The sequence below is a fragment of the Mustela lutreola genome, chromosome 4 (genome assembly GCF_030435805.1).
Source record: "Mustela lutreola isolate mMusLut2 chromosome 4, mMusLut2.pri, whole genome shotgun sequence".
In the NCBI taxonomy this organism is placed as follows: Eukaryota; Metazoa; Chordata; class Mammalia; order Carnivora; family Mustelidae; genus Mustela; species Mustela lutreola.
The window spans coordinates 180,590,903-180,610,885 of record NC_081293.1 but is presented as its reverse complement, the minus strand read 5'-3'; the positions used below and the strand labels follow the sequence as shown (position 1 = coordinate 180,610,885).

At 40.8% G+C, this 19,983-nt stretch overlaps 2 protein-coding genes and 1 non-coding gene across 5 annotated transcripts in view; 1 reads left to right on the top strand and 2 right to left on the bottom strand.

The window, feature by feature from the left end:
* Positions 1-5,168: 5,168 nt before the first annotated feature.
* LOC131831004 (U6 spliceosomal RNA) lies at positions 5,169-5,271 on the bottom strand. Its single transcript, XR_009353524.1, has one exon. It is a non-coding gene; the product is annotated as a U6 spliceosomal RNA (small nuclear RNA).
* Positions 5,272-6,007: 736 nt separating this feature from the next.
* On the bottom strand, positions 6,008-13,200 carry SSMEM1 (serine rich single-pass membrane protein 1). The gene is made up of 3 exons (XM_059171864.1): positions 12,931-13,200; positions 8,566-8,620; positions 6,008-6,843 (listed from the first exon to the last, which is right to left on the bottom strand). The coding sequence occupies exons 1-3, from the start codon at positions 13,111-13,113 to the stop codon at positions 6,350-6,352; spliced, it is 732 nt and encodes a 243-aa protein (XP_059027847.1). The 5' UTR covers positions 13,114-13,200; the 3' UTR covers positions 6,008-6,349.
* A 2,255-nt stretch (positions 13,201-15,455) lies between these two features.
* The window catches only part of TMEM209 (transmembrane protein 209), a 32,290-nt gene continuing 27,762 nt past the window's right edge, over positions 15,456-19,983 (top strand). Inside the window, exons 1-5 of one of the 3 annotated variants that reach the window (XM_059171863.1) lie at positions 15,456-15,479; positions 16,748-16,884; positions 17,029-17,087; positions 18,060-18,191; positions 18,666-18,907. In XM_059171863.1, the coding sequence (XP_059027846.1) occupies positions 16,748-16,884; positions 17,029-17,087; positions 18,060-18,191; positions 18,666-18,907 (570 nt within the window). In that variant the 5' untranslated portion in view covers positions 15,456-15,479. The other 2 variants (XM_059171861.1, XM_059171862.1) reach the window with 2 other exon arrangements.

Genomic DNA, 19,983 nt, shown 5'->3' with positions numbered 1-19,983 from the left:
CAGAGAAGAGACAAGAAGCCCCTGCCCCCAGGTGGCATTTCTCCAGTCTCTTCGTCCCCGCTCTCAACTCTCTGACTTGTTAGTCTGTCTTCCCAACTCTGGCTGCAGACTCCTCCCCGAGGGACCTGGTTTTTATCTCCCTGCCTCCCTCTCCTGATTTATACTAATTAGTAGCAGAGTTGGCTCCCCACCTGATACTCTCACTGCTAAATCAAGATTTCGAACACACGAAACTTCATGGTGACAGAAAGCCCTAATAAACGAACACAATAATAGACAACAGGCCCCGGTAATAAGGCAGCCTGAGGGACCATCTATGGCAGAGGCCAAACTCCCAAGATAAAAGGTAAGAACCAGAAAGGAGCATGGCCTGGGATTATTAACAGTTTTGTTTTCTAAAAAAAAAATGTCATGCATGTCCTTTGGTGCACTGAGTTGGAATCTGCAACGAGGAATAAGTTATTCAAAACAGGACAAGTATAATTTTTTTCATAATACAGCTATCCTCTGCCAACCCCTCAAGATCTCTCTAATAACTTCCAGTCTACATACCAAAAATAAATAAATAAAAAAATTTAAAGTTCAGTCTTCTGTTTTTATCTGTAGCCTTTGTGAATTTAGATATGAAGTGTGGCTCTTCTTTACACTAAAAAGGCCTATAAATGTGCAGTTCAGTGGATTTGTAATAGAGACTAAATAAATTAATTAATTAAATAAAAGACATTTCTCCCTTTTGTCTCCTTCACCACCCCTGCATGTTTGTGCATAATTTGTGTTTCTCTTACCCTGCCCTGCACCTCTGTGACCACATGTTCCTGACAGATAGAGAATATCCAGGTGGCCTGGTACTTGGAAACTTGTCAGACGTTATTCAAAGCAATAAAGAATACATCATACAAGTCTTTGGTATATTGTTACAGGGAAACGCTGTTTAGAATTTACTAATTGGGAATTTGTGATAATTTGAGGAAGGGCTGGCTGAAGTTAACCTTTGTACTATCTGTGGAAAAAAAAAAGTTCACTGAAGTTCTGAATAGTGTAAACAAGATTGGAAGGGGAATAATTATCTACTTAAAAGAGCCAGTTGTTTTGAAAAGCTTTAGAAGTATCCCTTTACATACAAACAGGGTAATTATGATTTAAACAAAGGCTGGCCTGTTTGGAAGCCTTCTTTGAAATGTCAATTACAAATTACACTTGTTTATTCATCAAGGCAAAACCTAGCCCTGTGTACCAGGCAACAGTTGGTTAGCTGGCTTCCACTTACTCTATTTGAAAATAATAAACCTAAAGTTCTTTTAAAGTAGTATAATTTAATTCAAGCTTTTCACTAATCTAGACACTTGGCCCATCCTACGGTATGGGTGAAGATTTACTAAGTACTTGCATACAGCAGTCGGGAATGCAATTCTCTAACTTAGTGGAATAGTTGGCTGATCCAGAAAAATCTACAAAGAAAGCTACTCCAGAGCCATGGCTTTTATTTTGTATCTTACCATGGTAAGAAACACATTTTGCATTGCAACTCAGTCCTCACACACTGAAACAAAAACAATGCTTACCCTTATTATGTGCCATGCACTGTTATTTTCTATTTATTTTTTAATAAATGCTAGTCACAACCCTCTAAATTGATTCCACAATCCATGAATGGGGTTGCTGTTTTGGAAACACTGGGATCTGTGGGGAGACAGTTCTCTGTCCTGAGAGAAAGGGGTGGAAATGGGGAAGAGCTGTGGTTGCTTCTGGTTTCCTTGGCAGTGTCCTCTCTAGCTCTCCACTCACATCCTGGGCCATCCAACTCACTGCTTGAGTCACTACTGTCTCTTGTTCCTGGACACTGAAGAGCTCATTTCTACCCTCACCAGCCCTTCCAGCCAAGTTCCCAGTTCCCCCAGTTCCCACCCATCCCCTTTTCTTCAAAAGACCACCCTGAGTTTCAGCCTGATCTATGGATAAGTTGGCCAAGCTGACCACTGCAGACAAGCTGAGGCTCTCCACTCAACAGCGGGGACCCTCTCCAGCTTAATGACTCCCATCTCTGATTCTTGGCTCCATTTCCCACTAACACAGTCCTCTGGTCTCTGGACTGAGTTTGGTATTTGGATCTCCCAAGTTCTTATCTAATTGCTCTCCATTAAGAACATGGATAACATTATCATCATCACAGTAAAAACAACATCTTTGTGGCCAGACAAAACCCAAGACCCAGCTCCCCCATACTCACCAGCTGTGTGACCTTGAGTACGTCATTTAATTTCTCTGTCCATCAGTTTCATCATCTATAAAATTGGGAACATATCTGTTTTGCAGGCTTGTGAAGGGTAATAATCCTCATAAAATGCTTACTTCGGTGCCTGGCACATAACAAGTATTCTCTAAATGTTGCCTATTCTCAGTACTATTGTTGCTCTTATTGTTGGCTCAAATTTAACCTCCTGGTTCCTTTCTTCTCCCACCAAAACCACACCACTCCTGGAAGGCAGATACTGGTTCAGAGTTTGAGACTGCATACCCTGTGGGCACAGTTCCCGTCCCCCACTCACCACCCCCTCTCCAAATTACCTCCTGGGTGATACTCTTCTTTCCCATATCCATCTCAGTTAGACCCTCATTTCCATTCCATATGTCTGCATCGCAGATCTTGCCAAGAATTGTGATGCTTGAAGTAAGTGGACAGGGGACAGTGCTGATCATTTAGCTGCGTGAAGGGACCACAGATAGGAGGAAAGCCCAAGAATTCCATGCCTCCCCTCAAGCAAGCTACCCTAACAGGTTGTAACCTTCTACCATGAAAATCAGAGGTAGCCTACTTTATCCCGTGCAGCAAGGGGAGACTGATGAAGGGACTGGATAGCAGCCCAGGGACCCCATCCTGACAGCTCACACCAGGCTCTGCATGCAAGCAACACCCAGCCACAACTAGTGCTTGCTGCCCTGGTTTCATGAACTGTCTGCCACCTCATAGGTATTGTTCCTTGCTCAGTAATCCAGTTCCAACGTGCTTGGCTGTACTTTTGTGGCTCCCCTACTATGTCGTTGCCTTATTCCTTTGATTCCCTGATTTCTCTGGCTTTGGATATCCTCCCACCTGTGTTTGGCCTCTGTTTTGCTTTGATGTACTCACAGATTACCCTGTCTCATATCGATAATCCCTGCTTTAACTTAATCCTAATTCCTTCTTCTATCCCTCACTATCTCCTACCCTCTCAATCTGCTCTAGCCCCATGGACAAGAAAAGTAGCTGTCTCTGTTATGACTCTTCAGATAATAATGTCATTGGTTTATATTCTAGATGCATAAGCAAAACATTTGGGGCATGGGTCCTTATTCTATTATCTGGAAAATAGCCCTCATCCTCCGTTTCCTGGTGAGATTATATCTGCTTGGGGCATGCCTGATGGCTGTGTGAGAGGTGGTGATGGACTTACCTTGAAATCAGGATCTTTCATCTTCAGAGAATAATGGCTAAGATCATTGTAATTAAGAGCCCAAACTCTGAAGCATGACAATGTGGGTCTAAATCCTGTCCCTAGCGGTGCCCTGCTAGCTCAGTCGGTAGAGCATGAGACTCTTAAATCCTGTCCCTACAACTTGCTATTGTATTTTGAGCTTGTTTTTTTTTTTTTGGGGGGGGGGGTTGTCTGTCTGAGAGAACGAAGTCAGGAGGGTGTCGAGGAGTAAGGGAAGTTTTCATGGAAAAGGTTGATGCTTGAGTATCTCCTGAAGTCCTGCTTTTGGCTCATGGCCTCAGACCTATTCAGGCAACCTGAACGAGACAGTCTCCACAAATAAGCTCAGAAATGTCACCCCATGTCCTGGATTCTAGTGGCCTTGTTCCAGTGGTCGGGACTCCCACATTGCGCCCCCCCCCCCCCCCCCCCGGCGGCAATCCAGGTTCCTGTGCTGCAATCAGTTAAGAAAGCTACTATTAGCGGGAGTAACCAAAGTCCTATCTTGTGGTCCCTCTGCCAGTGAGTCATGAAGGGCTTAGTCCTTATTATCAGGCTGCAGTCTTTATCTTATTTGTAATACCGAAGTCCTTCCCCAAGACTTAAGCCCTTCTTTGAACTCTAGCCCAGTGACTACAGTTCCTGCTGTTTATCTTCTCTTCGCTAGCCGGCCCTCTTCTCGGGAATCGGGGCCTTCTTTATATCCCAGCTGGGGTTCTGCTATCCACCTGGAGAAGGGTCTCCAGAATGACCACCCATCTACTAAGGCCGGCCTGAATACCCCACCGCTGGGGTTCCCACTTACCTGGAAAGCCCAACCCCGTGCATGTCTAGATTTCGGCTAACGGTCAGTAAAGACTCTGACCCAACTTTAGTCAGGCTCCTCTGAGCCCTCTTTAAGACCAGATCGCAACTTTGGTGTCTGGCCCAGTTTGGGTAAGAATCCTGCTAAGTAAGTTTATTGAGAACCCCCGACCCTTGATATCTGGTCAAGTTTTTCATCCGCTATCTTTGATGTCTGAGTCCTTGGCTGCCTTTAGCAAGAATCCTGTTAGGTCAGTTTAGCAGGAATCCCCCTACCCTTTGATGTCTCTGCTAGTAATTTTCCATTCACTGACCCCCTTCCTCTGCTCCTTGGCTATCAATCACAACTTGTTCTTGCTGTATTTGGAGTTGAACTTGACCTTTCTCTCCTATTGCAATAGATTTAACCCCTATTATAATAGTTATTTTCTCTCCAAGGTATGGTTGATAGATTTATTTTCTTTTCTAGCACTTTGTGGCCTAGTTATTTTTTTAATGCTTCAATCTTAAATTTATTGAGTTATAATCCCAACTTTATAGTATAAGTTTAAGGTGTACAACATGGTGACTCAATACACATATATATTGTGAAAGATTACCACAATAAGATTAGTTAACACATGTCCCACCTCACATGATTTCTATTTTGTTGTGTGTGATGAGAACATTTTAGGTTTACTCTTAGCAACTTTTAACTGTGTAATTGTAACAGCATTGTTAATTACAGTCACCATGTTGTACATTAGATGACCCAAAACTTACTCAACTGAAAGTTTGACCAACATCTCCTCATTTTCCCCAGCCTCCACCCCTGGAAACCACCACTGTACTCTCTGTTTATGTGAGTTTGGCTCTTTCAGATTACATGTATAAATGAGATGACAGTATTTGTCTTTCTCATTTTGACTTATTTAAAATATGGAATGCTCCACCAATTTGCGTGTCCGCCTTGCCCAGGAGCCATGCTAATCTTCCATTGCTCTAGTTTTAGTGTATGTACTGCCAAAGTGAGCACTACAGTCATCTTGAATAAAGTCCTCCCCACCATATTTAACAAGTGTCCAGGGCACCTGGTTGGCTCAGTCGGTTAAGCATCTGTCTTTTCCTTAGGTCATGATCTTGGGGTCCTAGGATCCAGCCCCGCATCAGGCTCCCTGCTCAGAGGAAGCCTGCTTCTCCCTTTCCCCTCCTGTGCTTTCTCCCTTTCCCTCTCTCAAATAAATTTTAAAAATCTAAAAACAAAAACAAAGGGGCACCTGGGTGGCTCAGTTAAGTTGGGTGTCTGCCTTCGGCTCAGGTCATAATCCCAAGCTCCTGGGATCAAGCCCCACATTGGGCTCCCTGCTTGGTGGGGAGTCTGCTTCTCTTTCTCTTGCTCCCCCTTCTTGTGCTCTTTCTCTGTCAAATAAATAAGTAAAATCTTTAAAAAAAAAAAAAAAAAACGGTGTCAAAATAATTTTTTTCTTTAACATTTGCCATGGCCTTTAGACAATAACCATGTGGACAACCCATGGCCCAGTCACCCTCTGGGCCACGCTGCCTTCCCTCCTTGTTCTACTCTGGGAATCAGGTCTTTTTCCAGGTTCTCGAGTTCTTCTCTCTCACCAACTGTAGCTGACACATGTGCAACAACACAGCTCAGGTAGAGTCGCCTGAAAATAAGGACCTAGAGAATACGGTCCCTTCCATGCCAACCAATGTCACCTAATTCAGTCAGTCAATCAAAACATACAAATAAATTTAAATGGTTTCTGAACACAAATATATTTTCAAAGAGTGTCCTTATTTGTATTACAGACATAAACAAAATACATACACTCAAGGCATAAAATATGTCTTGTGCTCTTTTGAATTAAAAAATCATAGTAGCAGCAGGTCTTTGATGTTCCAATGGTGCCATAAACAAATTCACAGGCCTGTTTTTGGATAAAGGATTATCTGAAATTTTACCTCTTGGGTTTCAATATGTTTTTGTTGTTAGTAGAGCGACTTTATTGTAAAAGCCTCTGCACCTAGAGCTCTGGTGATTTTTTTTTTTATGTTTCATTTGTCTCTTTAATCTGGCTGCAAGTAAGGTAAGGACTTGATAAAATTCAAAATTTACTGAATTTTGTATTAATGTCAGGTACACAATTTTCCTCTTGATTATCTCCCTTCATGTGGGTTACTGAAGTACTTTGAAGGAAGTGGCGGGTCAACCATTCATTGGTTCTCATGGCTTTGCAGTGGAGGCAGGGCCTTTCCCTGATTTGGCAACTTCCCACATTCCTTGGCCTCTGAGCTAGTTTTCTCTTCTTAATACTAGCTGGTGATGGATGGTGTTCACTTTCACTCTCCTTCCATGAGGAGGCTCCCGAGTTTGATTCTTCACTGTCACACTCAGTAGTATCACTATCGTGTTGGATCTGATTCACCTGGCTGAACTGAGAATGGCGCCTGGCTCGTCTTTGTTCAAGATAGGCATTGACCAAAGCCACTTCTGAGTCAGTTACAGGAGTGAGTTGGCTCTGCTTGGGTTTTTTCATCATTTGTAAAGAATCCCAGTCACCATCTTTGCTTTGCCGCTTATAGGAAGTGTCTTTGCTTGCTAACAACCAATGAAACAAATCAAGATGTTAGGCATATCATTGGTTACTGCAACTTTGTATTACGTAAGGAAGCCTATGGCATGTATGGACTCTCTCTCGGTTACCATTTGGCAAGGCACCACTTGTCTCGGCTCATTTGCAAGCGTTGGCAACTGCCTGCCTTTTCCAGTATGATACCAAGTCCTCTAAAGACCAGAGGGGTCAAATAGATGCTTGACACATTGTTTTTGAAGCCTTGTGGACCCCTCATATAAGATCAAGGGAAAGGTCACCAAGCTTTTCCAGAGGAGGACACGTTTTCCCCTTGCCTTGAAGTCTTAAAGAGTCAAGTATGTATGTGCATGTGATTTGGGTAGCAAGAAACTAAAAAAGGTCTTTTCTTTACACAGTGCTGTGCTGGAGTTGTCTTCTACCAGCAAGCTCACAAGAACAGAGGGTTAAACTTACAGGAATTCTGTGAGATGGTTGTTAAAACACAGCCTATTAGTCAAAATTAAATGATACAAACATACCATTAAATCCATTTATTACACATGAATGTAATAAATATTCTAAGCTAATCAGTTCCTAATTATTTTACTAGATTTTATTAAGAAATAGCTCTTGAAGCTATTTATGTCTGTGGTATCTGGATATTGGAAATCCTATGTAATGGTGTGCTACCATGCATCTCTTCCCAACTCCACTTCAGTAACATCATGTTGGTAATTTGCAATCAGTGTGGGCGGGGGGGGCGGGGGTGGGAAGCAACGAGCACTAAAAATCAGGTCTTGTTTATGATTTTGTTGATTGTCTCGGCTTAAAGTGGAAAAGAACATGTTACTAACGTAGATTACATTTAGAAGTGTCATCCTTTAGCTACTACATTGTGAATCGCACCCCAAAACGAGGAAATATCCTTCCAGAGTATTCTAAAATTATTATCCAATTCAGGAAAGAAGTCATATCATTGACAACCAAGTTAAGTTACAACATACATCTTCCTGCTTCCTTCATCTTACTCCTTAACTTAAAAGAAACATAACATTCATATAGGACTACACTTGTTCACCCATGCAGCTGTCGGTTGGCTTAGGATGCAAGGGTCTGGCAGAAATCTTGCGAAGTGCTTTGTCAAATTGGCAGTCTATTACCATAAAGTGTATTATATATCTTGTTACTTGTAAATTGTGTGATATACATCCTTTATATCAGCAACATTTAAAAAAAACAAAACAAAAAACCATGCGGGGCGCCTGGGTGGCTCAGTGAGTTAAAGCCTCTGCCTTCAGCTCAGGTCACAATCCCAGGGTCCTGGGATCAAGCCCGGCATTGGGCTTTCTACTCAGCACGAAGCCTGCTTCCCCTTATCTCTCTGCCTGTCTGTCTGCCTACTTATGATCTCTGTCTGTCAAATAAATAAGTAAAATCTTTTTAAAAATGTCATATAAAGCTCATAGTCCTATAGCAACACTAACAATAAAGTTGTATGAAAGGCAAACTATATGCAGGGAGAATGCTTGAGGAATGAAAAGAGAACTTGAACTCTACGTACTAGTAATTTATGGCCTCTAGAAGCTCTACTGAAGCAGCTAAGCTGTCCTGTGCTAAAGCAAGAGGCCCATCCACGGGGACCACCACAGGTCTGGGGAGGCCTATAACCACGCTCAGTTGTTTGCTTTCCACACTCAGCACATATTTCTCTCATCATAGTTCAATACCAAATATGTACCAGCTCTCACCTTTACTGACTGAGGTGCTGGTCCCACTGTCTTCATCCTTTTTCTTCTCCAACATCTGTTTCAGAAATACAGGTCAGTAATAGCAGTCTCAGTTGGCTGTTTTTCAAGTCCATAGAACACTGTTGCCCTAGACTCTTGGGCAATGTCTAATTTTAAGCATTCAGTACAATTCAATAAATTCTTATGGAGTACCTATTAGAGTGATCATCTCATCTGCTGCCCACTGGAAGACCATGCTTTGATAGCAGAGTCTGCCAAAAAGTTTTGAACCAAGCCAAATGGAACAAAGACTTGAGAGAAAATAATACTGATGAAGATCTATGGGTTGTAAAGTTTTCCTGTACTCACATTGTAAAGAAATATCATTTAAAAACAGATTTGATAGTACTGGGATTCATTTTACATTACTTTGTAAAGACTTTATCAGGTCACCTTTTTTGTAATCCTTGAAGATCTTTACCAGAGTTCATAAACCATTATCTCCCAAGTCCTTCCGAAACTTTCCTCTAAAATGCAACCATAACATTGTCTATGGATTTGGCAACAGAAAAGAAATGGATTTCTTTGAATAGTTCCTCAAATACCCTAGCCCAATACTCCATAAATAAATTTGTCCCATTGTTCAGATTAGTGTCCCATTTTTTATGCTGAATATGATTTCGCTAAAATATAAATATAAAACAACTCTTTCAGAATGTATCAAGACTTTAGAAATACTCATAACACTTTTGACACGTAATAATTCTTACTAGGAATCTATCACCAGGAAATAACCCCTCAAAGAGACAAAACTTTATGTACAAAATAATCACAGTGTAATCAGAATAATATAAAATTCAAAGGTAGACCATGGTTAAATTATGGACAATCATAATATATAGTTGTAAAATTATTATAAGAAAAGCATGTCTTGGGCGCCTGGGTGGCTCAGTGGGTTAAGCCGCTGCCTTTGGCTCAGCTCATGATCTCAGGGTCCTGGGATGGAGTCCCGCATCGGGTTCTCTGCTCAGCAGGGAGCCTGCTTCCCTCTCTCTCTCTCTGCCTGCCTCTCCATCTACTTGTGATTTCTCTCTGTCAAATAAATAAAATCTTTAAAAAAAAAAAAAAAAAGAAAAGCATGTCTTGACATGAGGAAATACATGTTGTACTATGTTAAAAATCAAGATACAAATTTGTAGGGGTGCCTTGGTGGCTCAGTTAAATCTCTGCCTTCGGCTCAGGTCATGATCTCAGGGTCCTGGGATTGAGCCCTGTATCAGGCTCTCTGCTCGGCGGGGGGCCTGCTTCCTCCTCTCTCTGTCTCTACCTGCCTCTCTGCCTACCTGTCTGTCAAATAAATAAAATCTTTAAAAAAAAAAAGATACAAATTTGAATATGTAGTACAATCACAAGAAGGCTAAAAACATGAAAAGACTTTAAACAATGTACACAAGTGTTAGCAATGTTTGTGAGTGAAACAGTGATACTTTTCTTTCTGATTTTTCAGGTTGTCTACATTTGGGGAAAACAATGAATTTTCGTAGAAAGTCAAACTTCCTTGGGGTTGAAAATGCCATACCTGGATATTCATAGCTACAATCCAGGATCCTTGGCCCATTCCTTTCTTAATATCTGATCTCTACAACAGCAGGCAAGTATCTTTAATGAGATCCCTCTCTGCATTGGGTTACTGCAAACATTCTCTGAAAAATTTAAGAGTGGAATCCTCTTTTGAGATATCTCTCTTTTCACAATGATTGGTGGGGGGATGCTTATTTTAAATTTAATATAAAGAGAGATAATTATTAAATGATTAGAAGTTCATACACCTAAAATTTTGTTCATGGTAGTTGGTTATTTCCAAGTAATCTGGAGTAGTTTTTTTTTCCTCATTTTTTGCACTTTCTTATAATTTCCACATTTTCTATAACACATACTTTTATAATGGACAGGGAGAAATGTTTAAAAATATTTATTAGGTTTACATCATTTTTACAGAAAGCTTCCATATTTGACTTGATGTCAAATCAAAACAGAATCCCAAAATCAAAAGATTTTGCATCAAGTTAAGTGGAATCACATGAACTCTGGTTACCAAAAGCACTTTCTTAACTATCTGTGTGCGATTCAGTGAGTGAAAACATCAGCAGGGCCTGCCCTGAGGAGAGGAGATGTAGGCTATGGCTCTGCCTTTCAGCCATAGAACAGCCCTGCAATTTTAGCAGTTCACTTAACACCTCCCTAAAGCTCAGTTTCCACACATACAAAATGAGAAACTTGGACCAGTATTGTTTGGAAAAATACCAGCACTAACAGTCTGAATAAACACTAAACAAATACACAAACTAAATATAGTATTTATAGTCTCTGAAAGCAAAAGGGTAAATGCATCGTAAGTAGTGGCAAATCCAGAGGAAATCAGCACGCTTCACGTTTGAGGATAATTACCACCACATTTCCATCACGCTTTTACCATTACTTCAAGGTTTGTAAATAAAGGCCCATAGTTTAGCTGAGAAAATGAAGTTCAAAGTGAAAGAAAAATTCCATCCTCCTTGACTAGCTCTCATATGGTTCTCAGATTTCAAATCTGGGACCCTTCACAAGAAGCAGTTCAACCCATTGTAACTGCCATGGGGGTACAAAGTGAAAGACGAAATCAGCACTGAATAGATTTAATTCAACATTTCAGCTATGCTTTGAAGCAAATGAACTACATGGCAGGAAACCTAGGTCTATTTCTCCTCCAACACTTAACCACTTGTGTAACATTGGACAAGTCACTTAATTTCCTTGGGCCTTATCAATTTAAAAAAAAAAAAAGCAGAGATACTGGTATCTTATTTGTCTACAAAAAGGAGGCTGGACTGCCTGCTCTCTTAGGTCCTTGAAGCTCAGACTCTGTGATTCCAAAGAGCTGATACAAGCAAAGGAGCAGAAGAATAACTTAGATCTCTTAAGTAGTCTTCATGATGAAATTGCCAGGAATCAATTTCAATTTTTTTGTTAATTTTCTAAAGTAGCTTTTCTGGCCAAACCAGACAAATTCAATATACTTAGCTAGGGAGTCTAGGACACATATAAGGGATCACTATTCTAAATCTCCTTTTGGCAAAGTATCTACTTTAAGAAGTATTTAGACTTTAGATGAAACTTCTTCTTAGGAGGAAGAGGTAGTGAGGGGAAGAATCTTTGATTATTATAATGGAATTCAGCTGGCATAGACATAACAAACCTCCTCCTCTCCATCTAGAGCTGATGCAGCACTCAGTCTAGCTGACCATTGCCAGCCCAGGGCACTGACTGTAATGCCAAATGATGGTGGTCTGATTAATCATCAGCCTGGTATTAATGGCCAGCAAGGACGCCATGTCAGCAATTTATAAGAGCTTGCTTACTCATAATACGTTAGAGATACACAGTCCTGAAAACCTGGGCTACCCCCTTCCTAAGAGGATGGTATTTTCTTTTGCTAGTAGGCAGTCTGAAGTGGTGACTTTGAAATGCCAATTGAATATTACCCCCACCTTAAAAGACCACCAGAGACGTGAGTCAAAGCCAATCAGCAAGGGTCGTTTATTGCAGGTTCGAACCTGGACCTCTGTGCTGCTCGTTGCCGGTAACGCCGAGAGGTCCGGAGCTGGGTTGGTGCAGGATTTTTATAGACAGATACAAACAAGTTTCGGGTGGGGGCCAGCCTCCTGCTCCTTCAACTTTTGTTCTGTTTAGTTTAGTTTAGTTCTGCATCTTATCTTTCAGGAGAGGACATTGCCTCATTCTCAAATCTCCCAAATCCTACAACATGTATTCTATAAATATGACAACTTTTGTATCTTTGATTAGAATTACATGGCTACAAAAGGAATTTGGAGGTCATTTACCAGTAGGGAAGTTTATCCCAGCATTTCACAGACTATGGACAAACTGCAAACAACTTAAATGTCTCCAAATTGCAGATTTGTTTTGGTACAACCACAAGACAAAATTACGCAGCCATTAAGAGTGCTGCTGTGTGAATATGATTTGAGGAAATGTGACAATATTAAGTTTTTAAAAAGGATATGAAAATGTCTACACTACCAACCATGTAATATCAAAGAGAGATTGAGAGAAATATATTGAGATAGAGAAAAATAAAAAACAAAATCAGACTATTACTCCAAAATATTAACAAGGGCTCTCTCTAGGAAATAGGATTACAGTAGTTTGATTTTCTTCCTCATCCTTTCTGTATTCTTGGATGCTCTAGAAAGAGATTGCATTATTTTTAAAACTAGAAAACAAACTTCTAAAAAGTAGCTTGACCGAAGTAAAGTGAATTTATTTTATGGAAAATCCCCTATGATACAGTAAACATATTATTTTAAATGAAATAGGATATCCTACCCAGACAGAAGCCCGAGAGAGGAACATCAGGACCAATATAATGACAAAATACCAAAGCAGGAAGCTCCCTATTGTCCCGCAAGAGTCATCCTTCCGGCATTCATATTCCTGACTTGGAATGGTAAAACTTAAAGGTATGGGGGGAGGATCCACCTCCCAAAATAAGGAAAAAAGGTCTCCCATGATGGCTTCTTGCTTTGAAAAGAAAGCATGCTCAAAGGAATGAAGATGACTGGGAAGTACTTCACTCCATGTGTATGACAATTTCCTTGGCAACCTATTGTGACATACGCTTCAGTAACTGTGACAGGAACTGACAAACACTTCTTGGATTTCTAACTTTTTGGAAGATTTATCTAAATTATTTCTATGAGAGTTACGGTATTTTCCCCATACATCAATAGGGTCCATGCTACCTTAATTTTTTTTATTTTCCTGAAACTTGTACATACTGTATTTTCTTTAAATTTTAATGCCTGTAAAATCTAAATTTCTGAGGTATCTATTTTTTTCAGTCTCTGTATGAATCATATCACTGTAAATTGACATGCACACACCTAACATATTATAGACTGAATTATGTTCCCCCCAAATTATATGTTAAATGAATAATCCCCAATTTCACAATAACTGGAGATAAGGTCTTTAAAGAGATAATTAAGGTTAAAGAGGTCATAAAGATAGGGCCCTAATCCAGATGACTGATGTCCTTATAAGAGAAAGAGAGACCCCATGGATGTGTGGGCACAGAGAGAGGACACAGAAGGTGGCCATCTTCAAGCCAAGGAAAGAGATCTCAGGAGAATCCAGTTTTGCTGGTGCCTTGGTCTTGGACTCCTCACCTGCAAAACTGTGAAAAAAATACATTTTTGTTGTTCAAGCCATCCAGTCCATGATATATTTTTTTATGGTAACCCTTGCAAACTAATACATAAGGCCAGTTATATAGCAAAGCACTATATATAATAGTGTTTCTTTTTAAGCCTCAATAAATGCACAATAATTTAAGGACATTAAGAGAGGAAATAAAGGGATGCCTGGGTGGCTCAGTGGTTTAAGCCTCCGCCTTCAGCTCAGGTCCTGGGATCGAGCCCCACATCGGGCTCTCTGCTCAGCGGGGAGCCTGCTTCCCCCTCTCTCTCTGCCTGCCTTCTGCCTACTTGTGATCTCTCTCTGTCTATCAAATAAATAAATAAATAAAAATCTTTAAAAAAAAAAGAGAGAGAGAGAGAGAGGAAATAAAGATGTGTCTGTTGTAGGGGTGCCTGGGTGACTCAGTCTGTTAAACTTCCTTGTCTCAGCTCAGGTATTTTGATCTCGGGGTTGTGAGTTCAGACCCAGCTTGGGCTCCATGCTAAGTGTGGAGCCCACTTAAAGAGAAAAAAAAAAAAAAAAAGATATGTCTGTTGTAAATGACATTAAATGTAAACAATTTCTTAAGAAAGAGATATGAGGTGGGGAGGAACCTGGTATTCTAATTTTGACTGTACGTTGGGTCCCTTCACTTTGAATAATTTTTGAGTAAGTTCATCTCTGAATCTAAAACTAGAGCAAAACATCATTGCTACTACGGCAGTCTAGAAATTATTAAAACCACAGTTTAAAAAAATCTGTTAGGGTGCCTGGGTGGCTCAGTGTGTTAAAGCCTCTGCCTTCTGCTCGGTCATGATCTCGGGGTCCAGGGAGTGAGCCCTGAGTCCCATCAGGCTCCCTGCTCAAGAGGGAGCCTGCTTCCCTTCCTCTCTCTCTGCCTGCCTCTCTGCCTACTTGTGATCTCTGTCCGTCAAATGAATAAATAAAATCTTAAAAAAAAAAATCTGTTAGATCTTTAAGAGCATAGCATACCTGCAGATTCCATTAATATGCAATACCATAAGGAATCTTAATTTTCTTCTATTTGACCTTAGGTGCATCTTAGGAAAAATTTTGGTCATTGACACGTACATGATGTAACAATCCACTAGCTTATTGTGAAAAGACGTGATGTTTTCATTAGGGTAACATTTCTCCACATCCCCAAAGGCAGGTCCCCACTCTCAGCTCATGGTGGCTGTTGGCCCTGTGCTTTAGGCCTGCATCACCTCCTCCAGGAAGCTCACTAGGAGCCTGCCAGGGGCACCCCCTTCAGGCTCGCCGGGCCCCACCTCTATTGCACCTGCTGGCTGACCTCCAGACACTGACCAGGGAACTCCACTTTTACATCCCCACGCATAGCTCTGTGGCACATTGTAGGCGTTTGTATTTGTTAAATAAAACCAAAGTGAACTCCCTGAAGCTTTTCCTCAGGATTATAAGTTCTTCCGAAGAATAAGCAATCAAAGTAACAACTGGATTTTTTTTCAACCTCAAAACCACTAGCAACTTTAACAGATTTGGGGATTTCTTCCTACTGCTGCACCCTTATTACAAGGATATTTAAGAATTTACATCGGGTCAGAACACTTGTTTTTGTGAGAAATGCTCTGTCGTCGCTGATGGGTGTCTGGACACGTTACCACATACTCTACCCTACAACTAGCTACCCTGCGTAATAAAATCGGCTTAAAAATGTAAGCATATTTTTTATCCATAAATACTCTAAGGAAGCTAAAATTATATTAATATATAGAAATTCAGCTTGCTACAGTTATTACTTTTTACTGCGGGTTCAGAACTTGGTCTGAATTTGTGCTGCTCAGCTTTCTCCCCACAGAAGAGAGCCACAAACACTAAAGCTGTTTCCCTGGTAACGCGCCTAGCTCTCGTTCTTCCGCTCCCCCACCCCTTCTCGCGAGAAGGTTCATTCTTCCGGTAACTGAGGTCCTGCAAGTCGGTTGCTTTCGCCTTCGCGCTTGGCTTCGCGCATGTGCAGTAGGGTGTGGCGCGAGTCCCCGGCTTCCGGCCGAAGAATATGGTGCGTTTTTGGGGTTATCTTTGTGCTTCCTGGCTGCGGAGTCCACGCGGGCGGTGGGGTTTCGGTGACTGTGGATCCGGCGAGGGTTCAGCCAAAGGGGACTGTGTCCAGGCGTCCCATCACCTGTAGTGGAAGGACGAAAGAAGTCATAGGGGTTGCTAAAGTTTGTGCTGGGAGACCCAGGGAGGGAATCTCTGGGGACTGGGAAGTTTGGACTCGCGGGCTGAGAGGCGGGAGGGTGCTGCTCTGGACTCCATGGATAGAAGAGTCTTATGTTTGTCTGAGATGAGGCCTAGCGAAACAGAGGAAATATAAATCCCACGTGGGCCCGAACTGCACACTCCCCAGTCGCTCTCATTCCCTTCACACCACGAGTGTTCACCCTTAAAAAACTTAAATTCTTAAACTTAATCAGCAACACAAAACAGGAGTTCCTGGCGTGCGACAGGCCGAGTGCAGACAGTTGTTCACGATGGTAGGCAGTTAATGGTTTCTGCGTGAAGATGTTAGGAGAACCTTTCATGGCTTTAGCTAATAATGGAGTATTTTCTCCCAAAGCTTGGTATTTTGAGTTTCTTAAATTAGCCTTTGGGCTAGTCCTTGTAACGTCCTTGAAAAGCACAGTACAGAATAATTGTGAATATAATCACCATCCTTCAAATACAAAATAAGACATTTTTATTCATTGCAAGTATTCTCTGAAGTGACCAACCAGTTCTCTGTTGATTACAATATGGTACCAATAAACTTATAATTTATCGTTCCCTTTTCATATAATAATAGTAAAATGTAGAAAATACTGGAAAGACATTTTAAACATAAAGAAAATGTGCAGTTTTTAGTTACTGTTCTAAAGGACACAAGTTTCTTCAATGGAAAAGTGGTTTCTTTTCACTAATTCCGGTGCTTTTTATTTTTGAATAGATGCAAAGGGAGACAAATCCTAGTGCTTCCCTTATTGACAGAACCATCAAGATGAGAAAAGAAACAGAAGCTAAGAAAGTGGTTTTAGCCTGGGGACTCCTAAATGTATCTATGGCTGGAATGATATACACTGAAATGTAAGTTAATTAGCCAAAAAAAGTGAAACTTGAAGAGGCTAATGGTCGGTTCCACAGGTTTTGGTGTTTTGATTTTGGGTGTTCTCTTTGTTGTTTTTGATGTTTTTTTTTTAAGACTTTGAAAAGCCTTTCTAATTTTTTCAGGACTGGAAAATTGATTAGTTCGTATTACAATGTGACATACTGGCCCCTCTGGTATATTGGTAAGTAATTCATTTTTATGGTGATTTAGATTTACTACTGATGAAAAACTGCATTCATGTTCAGTTCAACTTAGTATTCGTCCCTGTATTCCATAAATATTCGAGTGTGTACTATATTCCAAGAACTGGGGATACAGTAGGAAGGGAACAAGGTCCCTGCCCTCATGGAAGGAACGTTCTAGTAGGGGGAACAAATTAAACAGTACAATTCTAGGTAATCCTTGGAGTTCTGCGATGAAAAACAATGTTTGGTGATGGTGATTTGTTCTCTCTGAAATGCCTTCCCTACTTCCCTACCACTGCTCCTTTCAAGAACAACCAGATTTCTATTCCATTGATGCCTTCCTCAGTTTACTTATTACTTCCTCTGTCTGCTTCTCTCTGCTCTTTGGTAGTCCCGGGATTTGAAGAGTCTTAATGGCTATTCAAGTGAATTCCATAGTCTAACCCAGACATTAACATGAAGTCTGTGTTAGGGAGGTGGTGTTAGGTGGCAAGGAGATAAGTAAGTTTTGGCATCTGCGTATCTGAGGTGTAATCATGAATAACTGGCTGTGTGTTCTTCCAAAAGTCACTTGACTTCTGTAGTCAAATGAAGGTCAAAATATTTATTGTACAAGGTTGTAAGGATTAGTGATTATTTTTTGGTAAGATTTTTTTATTTTTAGGTAATCTCTATATGCAGTGTGGGGCTTGAACTCGCAACTCTGAGATCGAGTCACATGCTCCACTAAATGGTTCAGCCAGGTGCCCAATAATATTTTGAAATTCACTAGTAAATGTCCTATAATAAACATTTATATAATAAACATTGTATAAAGTATACATTCATTAAATGGTAACTATTATGAGGAGTAGGAAGATGGTTTTCAATTTTTTTGTTGACTTGCTGAAATTTGAAGAGTTTTGTCCCCCCCCACTTTAAATGTTCTGCCTCCCTTTTAGAAAATATAACATACTGTTCTCTTCCAGAGCTTGCCCTTGCCTCCCTCTTTAGCCTAAACGCCTTATTTGATTTTTGGAGATATTTCAAGTACACTGTGGCACCAACAAGTCTGGTGGTTAGCCCTGGACAGCAAACACTTTTAGGGTTGAAAACAGCTGGTAAGTGTTTTATATCTTTTGCAAAGGTGGGGAAAGGTTGGCAATAAATCTTTCTCAATTTAATTTGCCCTTTTTATAGACTGAGCTGGAAGGGACTTCAAAGGCCATCTGGCTCAACTATATTAAGCAAGTCTATAATAAATTGTCTTAAGACCAATGATTATCATTCCTATTTGTATAAATTGAATGGAAATAATATTCAACAGCCTCAAGAAAGTTTGTTCCGTTGTTTAATTACAATTAAAATTAAATGACTCTTGTTGCATTGAAGCTAATCTCTTACTTTGAAATCTTTGGAAATGGTAAGCAACTACTTTCTGTCCTTAGATAATAATATGTTATGTAACTTAACAACCAAATCAGTCTGAAAAGATTCAATTCATTAAATCTGTTCTTATAGAAATTTTATTTACACATGCACACACATCTTTAATTCACTCATTTTTTATTTATTTCTTCTTTCCTTCCTTCTAGTTGTACAGACTACTCCTCCACATGATCTGGCAGCAACCCAAATCCCTCCCTCTCCACCTTCTCCTTCAATTCAGGGTCAGAGTGTGTTGAGTTATAGCCCATCTCGTTCACCCAGTACCAGCCCCAAGTTCACCACCAGCTGTATAACTGGATATAGCCCCCAGCTGCAAGGTCTGTCATCAGGGGGCAGCGGTTCCTATAGCCCTGGAGTGACTTACTCTCCCATCGGTGGTTATAATAAGGTAACGAATCCTTTCTCTTGGCCACGTTATTGTAGAATGGGGAGCTACCTTGAAAATCAGCAAATGAGTCAAAACTCATTTTCTCACTGAGGGAACTGAGGAACAGTGGGTAATTTTCTTGCCCAGATGGCCTGTTTAAGAGCCAAGAACAGAACCCAGAGCCTGATACCTAGTCAGAAGTTCTTTATACTACACCCTAAGATGAAAGAAAAAAATACTAGCTTTTGTAAAGATAATGGGTTGAGGGTCACCATCTAGGATCTTTCTACTGGGTTTTTCAAACCAGTTGAGACTATGGTAACGTTTTACTTTAAATTACATTTAAATTCATGTTTGCCTCTTTCTTTGCTTATTTATGTGAAACGTTTGTATATCCTTATAAAATTTTAATGCTTTCTGTGACACCTGGGTGGCTCAGTGCGTTAAGTGTCAGCCTCCGACTCAGGTCCTGATCCCAGGGTCCTGGGATCGAGTCCTGCCTCCTGCTTCTTTCTTGGTGGGAAGCCTGCTTCTCCCTCTGCCTGCCGCTTCCTCTGCTTGTGGGTGCCCTCTCTCACTCACTTTCTCTCACACAAATAAATAAATAAAATCTAAAAATAAATAAGATTTTAATGCTTTCATCATGTTGGATTACCTCCTAAGCTAAGAGGAGTTGTGTAGTTGAACTCTTGAGGATGGACACCCCTCTCAAAGGGGATGAATAGAATCCTTCATTCCAACTCCCACAGTTAAGTGGGATATAGTTCTCATTTTTGGACTTGATAGAAGCAAAATTGACAAATTTGAAATTATGACTCCTGCCTGAAGTGTGAGAACATAGAAAGAGCGTTAAAGAGATGGTCAGGGGCACCTGGCTGACTCAGTAGAGCGTGCAGCTCTTAATCTTGCAATTGTGTGTGCAAGCCCCATGTTGTATGTGGAGATTACTTTAAAAAAATCAGGGGTACCTGAGTAGCTCAGTTAAGTGTCTGCCTTTGGCTTAGGTGTCATCCCAGGGTCCTGGGATCAAGCCCCAGATGGGGCTCCCTGCTCCATTGGAACTCAGCTTCTCCCTCTCCCCCTGCTTGTGTTCGCTC

Bases quoted from the DNA above. Each gene is read 5' to 3' on its own strand.
- SSMEM1 (XM_059171864.1), bottom strand. From the start codon at position 13,113: ATGGGAGACCTTTTTTCCTTATTTTGGGAGGTGGATCCTCCCCCCATA. The intron at 8,621-12,930 runs GTAGGATATCCT...TTTCTGAAACAG, and splicing joins TCTCTCGGGCTTCTGTCTGG to ATGTTGGAGAAGAAAAAGGA. The intron at 6,844-8,565 runs GTGAGAGCTGGT...ATTGGTTGTTAG, and splicing joins CAGCACCTCAGTCAGTAAAG to CAAGCAAAGACACTTCCTAT.